General features: G+C 45.6%; 1 protein-coding gene across 1 annotated transcript in view; it reads right to left on the bottom strand.

Annotated features, from left to right (window-relative positions):
* Positions 1 to 12,609, bottom strand: part of ABCB7 (ATP binding cassette subfamily B member 7) — a 665,610-nt gene that overhangs the window by 161,848 nt on the left and 491,153 nt on the right. Inside the window, exon 12 of the mRNA XM_078688835.1 lies at positions 9,844 to 9,973. Coding sequence (XP_078544961.1) covers positions 9,844 to 9,973 — 130 coding nt within the window. The remainder of the gene's footprint in view (positions 1 to 9,843; positions 9,974 to 12,609) is intronic.

Raw genomic sequence — 12,609 nt, 5'->3', positions numbered from 1 at the left:
GTCGGTACCTCTAAGCTCAACTGAGCTGATACTTAGCCAATTTCCTAAATATTTTAGAACTGTCAACCCCCTTCCAGTGTAATCTTAGGTTGTCAGTTGACAACGTTAGATTTGTAGCCCCGCATTCTATCTGGAAAGTCGGCCTGGGGGCTGTATTCACCAATATTTTAATAGGGTATGATCTCCGAAGTTTGAGGAAATAACTTCGGCTGTTGCTAACTGTTTTTCTATCAAGGGGCATATAAAAACAAAGTCTATTGTGGAGCTTCAGCCCCTACCCCTGAAAGTTGGATGATTAATCAAGGTTGACCCTGCCACCAGATCCATGACATTGGTCAGATTATGAGATCTTATGAACTGGCCACGTTCTGCGCCTCTGCGTGCAGATTGACCATAATAGACCAACCCTCCTTCAGATTCTGTACCAGGAATTTTGGCATTAAAATCACCCCCCAGAAAAATACCTAAGGGGTCCCCACTACTAGACTGGGTATCCAGGTTCGAAATAAAATCAAAAAGCTTAATAAAACTCTTATTTGGAACGGAGTGAAAATCATTATTATAAAAATTTACCAGATAGAAATGGATCCGTCTTTTGTAGATCACTACCTGAAAATCTGGTCTACAAGATGAAATTGCCTTAAAACTTCCCCCAGCAGCCACATTAATCCCTATGAACAGTCTTCCTGATGGTCTACCCATCCTAGGTATTTGGGCCGTCACGCTAAAACAATGGAACCCCTCGATATATAGTTCTTCTGTGGCCCAAGTTTCCTGGAACATGACAATGTCATGCTCCCTAATCATGTTTAGCCAATCATGATTATCAAGTCTGGAACGTAAACCTGCCACATTCCAACTTATGATACTCAAGGTAGTTCCATTGCCGCCTCTAGATGTAATTGTCCTCTCTAGGGTGCCATTAGATCTAGATGGTGAATTCAGTATTGGCCTATCAGGGGCTTGTGTATTGGATGCCATCACTAATGGTCAATTCTGTGTGTCCAGGCTAGAGAGAGCATAATATCTATTCAATTGAGGCGCAGCTGTTTCAATACTCCTTTTTGGAATTGTGAGTGGTTTATAAAAATAACCTAAAGGGAGTGCGCTGATGTTAGGTGAAGGGGCAAATGATTGTTCTCTAATAGATAATCGACGACGAACCAGTTGGGGTCTGCTAAAGTTTAAGACAATACAATCTCCATCTATACACTTATTTGATGGGCCAACCCACCCCACTCTCCTGACCATGATTATCTCCTCCAACATGCATAAATCAAAGTTCTTATGTTTATGGAGCCAGTCTGCCGATTTATTTCGAAGATCGGACCATGTCTCTCTCTGGCCCACACCAAGCGTGGGAACACCAGTTAAGACGAGCACATAAGGGACAGAGGCTGGTGGGAGATGTAAGACGTCTGGATTGGGATTTGTACCAAAATTACTATTGCCTGCCTTTGTATAATTAGTACAGGCAACTAATGCTGAGACTACCTATCTTGGGTTCTGCCCACTTTCGGTTTGCTTATACCATCCGATCCTAATGTCGTCCTGTTGCCTCTATTAATGGGGTCGTCAATTGTTATGGGGGATACCCCCTTATTCCCACAGGTTACACATGGTACAATTTGGGGGGTTACCATAGGGTCAGCTGCGCTTGGGGGTTGAAATACACTATTGCGATTAATTTGACCATTCGGTACTAAGTTAGTATCAGTTCCTCCACCCCTGCCCCCATTTGTATGGACTACCATTAAATTCGATTTGGGCATTTTCTCCCATAATATATCAAGTTTTTTAACGAAGATCTCCATTAGATCATCCAGTCTTGACTCAAACCCTTCCATCAAAGTGTCCAGAATTGCGATGCCCATGTCTACTGCATTGCGTCCGTTTTCCGGGTTATCATCAGTCTGTATTGCAATGGAGTTTGTCGTTAGGACCTCAACCATTACACCACTGCCACCGCTGCCACAAGAGGGTCCTATATTAGCATTTTTCGCTTTCTGCTTGGATTTGGACTGAGTTAATTTCGCTGCATTTTTCTTCCCCCTGGTTGATGAGGTAGCTGCTGTCCGGCCTCTGGCTGTCTTGCTAGAGTTCCCTCGTGTATTGATAGCACGAGCACTTAGATTCTGGATAACAGAGGGGGATAAAGGTGGTGTGTGTGTATTACTATGCCCGGGCTTGAAGACACAGGGGACAAACTTAAAATGTCAGATGGAACTGGATCGGCTGGGCCCCCAAGTGACAGGCGCGATTGGTACGAGACAGGATCCAGGGACAGTCTTCTCTCAGTTGCCTGTATCTTGTGTATAAGTACTGATTCAGCCCTTATAATGAAGTCATCCAAGGTTCCAACTACCCCTCTCCGCTTACTCATTTTATACAATGAAATCTATTAACTTCTTAGGGGATGATGAGTAAGTTAGAACTCTAGAAGCAAAGCACTTCTAACCAAAAGTTTGTGAAATTCACACATTACCTTCCCCTTTCGTAGTCCATCAACCCCTATACAGGGAGCCAAATGGGATGGCCCAGCCAGGCTCCTTTGGCCTTTGACGGCCGCAGACGGCCCCGCCCTTCTCCCGGGCTTCTCCCGGCGCCGCCCGCTTTGCGGGAGGCGTTCCGCGGTTTTCTAGCGCCTCCGGGCACAGGTGGGAGCGTCACGAGTGCGCCGTTGGTCCCCGGGGCTGCTGGGTAGTGTAGTTGTTGGCCGTTGCCCTCACGGCTGGGGGAAAGGAACTGCAATGACTGGCCGTTGCCCTCACGGCTTCCCAAATGCCTCCGGTAAATTTTATTTCCTTGTCGCCACCACCCTCGGTGCTCCGCAGTTTTCTAGCGCCTCCGGGCGCAGGTGGGAGCATCACCAGTGCGCTGTTGGTCCCCGGGGCTGCTGGGTAGTGTAGTTGTTGACCGTTGCCCTCACGGCTGGGGGAAAGGAACTGCAATGACTGGCCGTTGCCCTCACTTCCATTCATGCATGATCTCCCACATTCCGGATTATGCAGCTTCACCTGGTTCCCAAAAGATCTCAGCTGTGCACAAAGACAGTGCAGCAAACCACCAGCCATGACCGACGGCGAGGACTCCCACTCGATTTAAGTGGCCCGCCTTAACTTCAGTTACAGCTGTGAGGGTTAAATTCAGTACAGATGGAAGGCGCTCTGCCTACAGTAAACGTTACAGTGTGGTAAGAAAATAATGTATGTAGCGTGGTGCGTGAAGAGCGAACGGGATAACCCAAACCGTTCTGTAAAAATCAAAGACTTTCAATAATGAGAAAACAGCAAGGCTCTCGCAACCACAAGGCAGTAAATTAGCATAATACACAGTAATGACAATAAAGTGAAGAACAACAGCAGATCTTGTCTTTTCAAAATTCCCAAAGACGTTTTATTTGGATCCACATTCAGCCGACACGTGTTTCGTCGTGTTCTAAAGTGGAGTCAACACGACTCTTCAGGGCTGGTAAAGACCCAGGCATCTATCGGTAAATACTAAAGTTGATGTAGTGGAGCGGTGAATCCTGTGTATAAATCGAAAAAAGGATCACAGTGTAAGTAATCCCGATTGACTCAGATCCGGGTTGGGAATACGATTAGGTTAGGACGTGGGCGCTCACTGAAGCGCAATGGTGAGAGCATAAAGAAACTAGACACGTGTAAGTGTCAGATTCTACCGGGAGGGGATCCAAAAGGCAGGGACTAGAGTAGTCTAATCGCTTTTTAAAACACAAGCGTATGCTTCAATTTGGCATCCCTCCTCTGTGTGTTCCCGGTCGCCGTGTTCCATGAACGGACCAACTTACACGTGTCTAGTTGTCATCCACTGCATGCCCTCTGCAGAGGACTCAACCCAGATTATGTAACACATCAACTTCCAACTATACATAGACGGGAAAAAGCACCAGAGGCACCCTTGCCTACAGATCACCAGGACCACACCCTAGCTTCTGCAAAGCCATCCCTGACCTCATCACCCTAAACACAATTGACTCCGAGCACTACTTCTTAGAAGACCTCAATTTCCACCTCGACGACACCAACACAGCCGACGTCCTGGAAAGCATGAGCAACATTGGCCTCCAGTAGCTTGGTCCCCGACTTAACCCACATCACAGTACACACTGTTAACCCCATCTTCACCTCCAGCCACAGAGTCAAGAACAACCACATCACACAACTCACCTAGACTGACCATTCCAGCATCCACTTTATGATCGCATGACCTACCAACCCCAGCACAGTGCCCCCCAGCTCCATGTACAGCGACTGGAAAAATATAACAGAAGCCAAGTGGAACAACACTCAGCTCCACCTTTCAGATTCAACATCCAACCCAGGGCTGACAGCAAAATACTTCTCCCAGTGGATCACAGAATGCGCTGACAGAATCTCCCCCGCCAAGTGAGCAAAATCGAAAGGACCCACCAAAAGAGCTAGGTGGTACACCAAGGACCTAAAATCTACCAAGTGCAACTGTCTGTAACTCTAGAGGAAGTGGCACACCAGCAATAAGACGGAAGACTGCACTGCCTACAAGACAGCATTTTACCACTACCATCAACTCCGGAAAGAAACAAAGAAGAACACCCTAGCAGACTGCATTGAAACCAGCACAAACAACAGCTAGTAACTCTTCACAACTGTTAGGAATTCTCCAATCCCCAGCCATCGTGAACAACATTACACCCTCACAAGAACTGTGTGACACCCTGGCAGACTTCTTCCACAACAAGATCTCAACCATATATGAAAACTTTGAGCCCCAACCTCCCGCCACCGCCTATCTACATGCTCTCACCCACTAACATAATCCTCGAACACAGGCTCACCCACTAAGCCGCAATCTCCATAATGAACTCAGTACAATCAGGAGGACCCCAGACCTCAGTCCTCACCAGGTCTTCAACGTGGAAAGCAGACAATTGGCAACAATACCGGGAAAATCTGTAACGCTTCCATCACCTCGGTCTCCTACCCTGAGCACTGGAAATACGCTGAAGAGAGGTTCGTCCTGAAGAAACCATCTGCAGATCCAGCAGATGCAAATAACTATAGTTCCATCTCTCTACTCCCCTTTCCAGAAAAGGTCCTTGAGAAAGTGACCAACCAGCAACTTACCAAACACCTGGACCACAACAATCACCTGGACCTCTCCCAATCCGTTTGTTGAGCCAACCACAGCACCAAGACAGTCCTGATTGCAGCCACTGACGACATCAGGGCACTCCTGGACCATGGCAAAATTGCAGCCCTCCTCCTTCTGGACCTATCTGCCGTCGTTGACACAGTCTCCCATCACATCCTGATAAAAAAACTCCACCACATTGGAAGCCTGAGAGACACCCTCGGATGGATCGCTTCATACCTCATCGGAAGAACTGAGAGAATCTGTCTCCCACTATTCACCTCGGAGCTCAAAAAGATGATCAGCGGCATATCCCAAAGATCGACCCTCAGCACCACCCTCTTCAACACCTACATGACGCCGCTGGCCAGCACCATCAGATCACGGAAACTCAACATCATTTCCTACACCAATGATACTCAGCTCAACCTCTCGTGATGGAAGACCCCTCCACCACCAGAGCCAACTTACACAAATGTTTGAGGAAAGTCGCTGACTGGATGAAGGACAATGGTCTCAAACTCAACATGGACAAGAAGGAAGTCCTCATCTTTAGGAATGACACCTCGCCATTAAACAATGCATTGAGGCCTGTGGAACTGGGCCCACCCCCACTCCAACAGACCATGCCCGCAACCTTGACATCACCCTAGACAGCAAGATTTCTATTAAGAAACAGGTCAATGCAGTTTCATCTGCCTGCTTCCACACCCTAAGCATGACCCGCAAGCTCTTCACGTGGCTCCAAGTCACCACCAAAAGGATCATGACCCAGGCCCTCGTCACCAGCAGACTGGACTATAGAAATACACTCTACATAGGAATCACCTCACCCCTCATGAAGAGGCTACAGACAATACAAAACTCAGTGGCAAGACTCAGACTACTTGGAAACCCCCCCCTGCCCAACACCCACATACCATGCAGGAAACCTCAGCATCATGCTGGTCTCCTCGCTCACCATAAACTGCCAGATCAACGCGGTCTCATCATTCTGTTCCCACACACTACACCTGCTCCGAAAGATCTTCAAGTGGATCCGAACTGAGTCCAGAAAGATGGTCTCCCACGGACTCATCAGCAGCAGAATAGACTACGGCAATGCACCCTACGCAGGCAACACCCAGAAACTCCTCATGAAACTGCAGAACATTCAGAACGACTCCGGCAGACTCATCCACAACATCCCCTGACACAGCCACATCATCGGCCACCTGGGAGACCTCCACTGGCTCTCAGTAAACAAAAGACTCACCTTCAAGCTCCTCAAACACGCATACAAAGCCCTACACGATGCGGGACCAGTGTACCTTTACCACCTCCTCGCATTCCACGCACCCACCAGAGACCTCTGCTCCGCCCAACTGGCCCTGGCCACCGTCCCATGTATCTGCAAGACCACTGCTGGAGGAAGATCCTTCTCCTACCTCACAGCAAAGACCTGGAACATCCTGCCTCTCCTGCCTCTCCAACTCGGGCAAATAAAGTCATTGCCTCAATTCAGGAAGGACCTCAAGACCTAGCTCTTCGACTGAACCCCCGCACCATCAGCAGTCCCTGTCCCCCCTCAGTGCCTTGAGACCCTTATGGGTGAGTAACTGCGCTTGATTGATTGATCTTTGACCTCCCCATAAGGACCCATATCACACCCCACCTCAAGAAGCTACACTGGCTACCGATCCAGAAGAGATGCAAGTTCAAGATGCTGACCAACGCATACAAAGCCCACCACAACAAAGGACCAGCATACACCAACAAAGGTCTGACCTTCCACAAACCAATCAGGCACCTACTATCTGCCCGTCCTCCCGACCAACCAATAGCAGAGGGCAATCCTTCTTGCACCTGGCAGCCAAGGCATGGAACTGCCTGCCCCTGCACCTCAGGACCGCTTCATCGATCAAGCATTTCAGGAAAGATGTCAAGACCTGGATGTGCGAATGAACAACCACCGCACAGCAACCAGCTTCCCCAGTTCCTTGAAACCCTCATGTAAGATTTGCAGCGCTATATAAATGATTGATTGAAACATTTTCATCTCTGTTCCTGAACATGACTGGGAATCAACAAGTCAATATTTTGTGATGATTAAAACTAATTGCTTGATAGTCTAGACTGGCCTGGTTAATTATTTTAAGGGCTCTAGGTTGGTGCAGGTTCTTTGCAGCAGCGGTGACCCTCATACTAGATCAGGTCACATAAGAGTCTTAGCTGGGTGGGTCAAAGGAGGCAAGGGGAGACAACAAGACATCATTTTAACTCCTCAGGTTGAAGTGCTAAATGTGATTTATAAACTGTAATACATGATTTGTACACAATGCAAACCACTGGTATTTAAAAATGAAATGCATGGACCACAGGCAAGAATAAAATTCTGCACAGTGGGTGGTGTTTCGCCTATTCTCCCTACTTCAACAATGAAACCCCCTGCACTCACACTCAGTGGTGAGCAAGGGTGCCTTAAATTTATTACTGCACACTGCTGAGTTAGAGATATCCAAGGGAAGGGGTCTGAAAAACTCATGATGGAGCGAACGCTGGTTCCATTGAACGAAAAGATGCAGAGCTTTTACTGAGGACTGCATAGTGGAAAGGATACAGAATCGTTTTCTAATATCTAGCCACTTTCGCTGGCATTTATCAGTTGAAAGATCTCCTTTGATGTGAAACCCGTTTACTGTGACATTTGTGCAAGACTATTTTATTGTCCTGAATGTTTCTCATGTTGCACAAGGTTGTTTTTTCTCTTTCTGGTTTATTGCTCATTTGTACCATGGTAGCAGTATCATTATTGGGTGCTTGTTGTCTGGCCGGCTTCATCTTTTCTCTCCTACCCCTTGAGTTTCCCCGGTTGCTTAACTTTAATACTGCGCTTGAGCCTCTTTCAATGGTGCACTGATGGGCCAAAAGTGCCATCAATTCAGAGCTAGACCGTTGTCTCTATATTGGCTCCTTGGTAGACTCAAGATAATACTCATGTGGTGTTATCAAGATTTTCTCCTGGGTACCTACTAATCTTGGTTGGCTTAGCAGAGCTACCAAGGAGGGCCCTCATGGCCCATGGGTGGACTTGACACAATATTCTTAGATGGTTTTGTCAGGGCTCGAAAAATGCACTCGTATTTGCGAGCCAGATTTAATTCGGGCGAGCTAGACGGAAGACTGACATTTAACCTCTGAATCCGAAAGCAGAGCAAATGTGACAAGAGAGCAAGGTTTAAAGGCATCTTTATTGCTTACAAAGTGAATGAGCAATAAAAATGGCTTAAAATCTTGTTAACTTGTCACATTTGCTCACAGAGGTCAAGTGCATTATAGTTAGGTCGAGTAGATATTTGAAGTTACTAGACCTGCAGGCCTAGTGAGAATTTTTTGATTTTTCGAGCCATCAATAGCTTGCTCCTATAACGTCAGGAAAGTACCATCAATCCACCTTGGTTAGCTCTCAACACTGTAGCAGCACCAATGATTAAAGTGTTTTGCCACTTAAAGATGCCATCTTTGTGGACTTTAATAGTGTCCATCCCAGCAGGTGCCACTTCTGTTCCTCACCAGTTTCAAATTGCAGACTCAAGTATTAAAGATTCTTTGAGAACATCAACATCTCACTTAGAGATGACCAATACAGGCCATCTAGGCGGATCTCGGTCATCCCTCACCTCCAGACCACAAGATTTACAAAGTGGATTCTGTAAGCGCTGTATCCAGCACAGGAGGTTGATTTAAAGTCTTTTCAGTAAAACCATAAACCCAACAAGGGACCTGCAGAGTAACCTACTGCTAATGCAACTTGAACACACTCAATCTCTCATTCTCCTTCCTCCACCATCCTGCCAAGTATTGTGACCCAAGGCATAAGAACACCACTCTGGTCACTCATCCATGACACCAACACTCTTACCACATATGCCCACTGCTAGTCTAAACCCTTTAAACCAACCATTTCCTTATGGCATAGCATGCTACCCCTCCAATCATGTGCTTCAGTACCTTGCAATGTTGAATGAAGCACAACACAACAGCAACTACAATAAAGTTCAGTTAAAACGTGGACATCTACTAAAATTAAACATATAAGATACAAACATGAAAAGTTGACAACTTTTTAAATAGCTAAGTATACCTTCCCTTATTAATGGCAAACATTTGTGATTTACTTTCATTACTTCACATAACTATCTTCAGACAAACACTCTGATTGCCACTAATAAAATATTTTTCAAATGTAAGGATATAGGTATAATGAACATTTAACTCAGAAGTAACTGTGACTACAACACTAGACCGGTTGTATTTTACAGCACAAACCTAGCACCAATGAGCAGCGGAACACCACACAACATTTTTATTGCAACAGAACATCACAAATAGAAGATGTTGCACACACAACCATAATCTGCACCTGGGTCTGATGGTCTGTGGCATCAGGTAACAGAAATGAGGGTATGTTCACACATTTTAACATTAATCTGCAGTTTGAGGCATAAGTAGATAGTTACTGCATTAAGAATCACATGATTTTAAGTCAAGTGCTTACGTCAGAAGAACCAGGTCTTAGGGAAGGTAAGGAACCAAGATTAGATCAAATCTCCTTCCTGACCACAAACAGGAAAATGAGGTTTCTTTGAGCATCTTTATGGCAATGACGGCTCATAACAGGAAAACTGCAACAATATCTAAAGCATAATAGTAAATAAAATAGAGCAATACCTGGGGTACCACACCAATAGACTTCCGCAAACTTTCCAAGCTGACGTCTTGTATGTTCTGACCACTCACATAAATGTTTCCCATCTGCGGTTCATAGAAGCGGAATAATAGCCTCACGATTGTGCTCTTCCTAAAATTTTGAAAACAGAGGTTACATGGACTCCAAAATGATGCACTTTTTAGGCACATAAATGGAGAATATTAAAGGAAGCGGATTAACGTCAGTGTGACTTTGTTAGACAAAAGCTGTGCAACCCTGATTTCAGATGTTTCAGCGAGAAACAATTCCGTCTGAAAACAGGACCTAAAAGCTGTTCCTTTGCTATGCCTGTGCTCTCACTCACCTTTCTGGGCCAATGACAGAACCAGCCCTGCGCTATACCTTTTTATGCATGTAAATAAAGGCTATGGGTCAGAAAGAGTCCACCTCCGGTTTAAAAATAATTTGTATGGAAATATACATTATACAGCTCCCAAACCAGAGCCATTTACCTTATGTAATATTTTTTGTAATGAACACGGTACCTCTCCCCAAATGTACTATCTAATAAAATATACCTAGGAGTCATACTGGATCAAGAAATATTTCTATTCCCTATAACTAGGTGTATTGTAGCAGTGAATTTGTCACCAGTTATGACGACAAGACTCAATAAAGGCACAATCCAACGCCCATGACACCAGTTCCAAACATCCTACTTCCAGAGAGGCTAGGAGAAAAAGATGGCAAAGAATAGAAAATACAATTTAAATTTTTTTTATGAAACTAGAATACCCAACAGCAGCAGAAACTGTTCCAAATGTCTTGCAGAGAAATTATTTTTAGCCAATCTCATAGCAAAGACTAAATCTATCTGGAGATAATTTGTTTGGAAACTATTTGCGCCGGTAAATCCTAGCAACAGCTAGTAACCTGAACTGTACACTTTAGAGTAGTAAACCTAGAAGTATAAAGGCCCTCAAGTGTCAAAAAACCGATCACTCAACAAGCTTTGAATGTCAAGCAGGGGAGAAAAGAAAAAGTTAACTTTTAGTGACCATATTTCTGGTGGATTTTAGATCTTCCTGCAGATTCCTCACCTTAGGACTACCCTTCAGGTGCCAGACTTTATCCGGAACCTTTTCCCTCTGGCAATAGCTATATAAGGCACTGGATTAGTATGCTGATGTCAGTTTCGATATTTTTTTATAGCGTCATTGAGGCAAGTAGGGAGGAAATGGGAGAGCATAAACAGAGCAAAAGACCTTAGCTAATACACGGCATAACTTCGGATCCCACTGATAACGTCACTAATTGACAGTGGTAAAGAGAGCAATATTAATCTTACATTTGGTATATGGGAGGAATGAACAAACGTCAGAGTTGTGTATACTCTAGTCTCTAGAAGGTTCACTACTGGGAGTCTATTTGGGGCCAACATCATCCAATGAACTAGAACAGCAGATAAGCATGAGCATAACTTAATGGCTGATCAATGGGAGCACAAATCTATCATTCTAAAAGCCTTACCACTTTTCTTGGTACATCTATACAAGAGGGCCAGAAGTTGTGGTATCAGGGTTTTTTTAGCAAGTGGGATGGAAGGGGCGTACAGGAGATTTTATTGTCAAACATTATTAATGAATGATTGGCTGGTTTATCCGGTTTAAGAAGCCTATGTACTGAGAGGCTTGGTATATGTCTAGAAGGTGTGGGGTCAGCAGGGGAGCAAACTCTAGCTGTGGTGAGTCCATCTAGGCCAAGTTCCTTGTCACCGGGAGGCTCCTGATACTCTGCGTGATTTCTTCAGTACTAATAGGCGCGATGAGTACGATCGAGCCAGAGCAGTTGCATGTTTTCAAAATAGTCAGTCAATGTCGCTAAGCCATGAATCGGTTTAGCGGAATATAACTGAGCATAAAAGGAAGACATGATATCTAAAAGTTCTGGTGTGGAAAACAAGGGGTTTGACTAAGTCTAGGAGCTCAGCAACATAACCTGAGGCATGCCGAATGGGCAACAGATTTGCAAGGGATTTGCTAGGGTGGTCAGCTTCCCCATAACACATAGCCTCAGTATTGCGGTGTAAATAGCGAGCCTCGCGGATGGCTTTTCCTGAATTTCTGAGAGTTTATCCGGGATACAGGCCATGGTGTCAATGTCACTGGAGTGGAAGTACTGCAACTCCAGAGTCTGAATACCCCTCTCATGTCAGACCAAGGTTCCCCGAATAGCTTTTAAGACCCCAGATTGTTTTGAGATGCAGGCACCCCGTATTACAACCTTGAATGAATCCCAAAGTATGGATGGTGATTGCATGGAGCGAACGATGTGTGTGAAGTACTCTATTATTTCGCTGTAGAACTCCTCCTGAAACACAGCATAAAGCTGCACTCCCGCTGGCAGGTGCCTGGTGAAGGCAAGAGGATTCGTCTGTGGGATCTGGAGCACCAGCAAGGCCGGAGCATGGTCAGAAAGGTTGTGTGGCAGGTTGGCCACCGTGGAGGTCAATGTTTGGTCATCTCTGGTCACCAGCCAGAAGTCTAGTCAAGACCATGCATTATGAAACATTATTACCTTGATATTGGATCGAGCCACAAACTTGTGCCAGACATAGGACTGCATCCCAATAGTTCAATAAGAGGGCAACAATGGGGCAGGCTGATGCCCCCTGAGGCGGCCGAGGGCCAAGACAGCAGTGGGCGTGCTCCACAATGAAGACTGCTGACAGGCCCTCACCAAAAAGATCACGATACAAGGTCTTGACAAAGTCCTCCATTTTGGAG

This window comes from Lissotriton helveticus, chromosome 4_1 (genome assembly GCF_964261635.1).
Source record: "Lissotriton helveticus chromosome 4_1, aLisHel1.1, whole genome shotgun sequence".
Taxonomy (NCBI): domain Eukaryota; kingdom Metazoa; phylum Chordata; class Amphibia; order Caudata; family Salamandridae; genus Lissotriton; species Lissotriton helveticus.
Note: the sequence above shows the minus strand (reverse complement) of the source record. Positions and strands in the feature narration are given on the sequence as shown.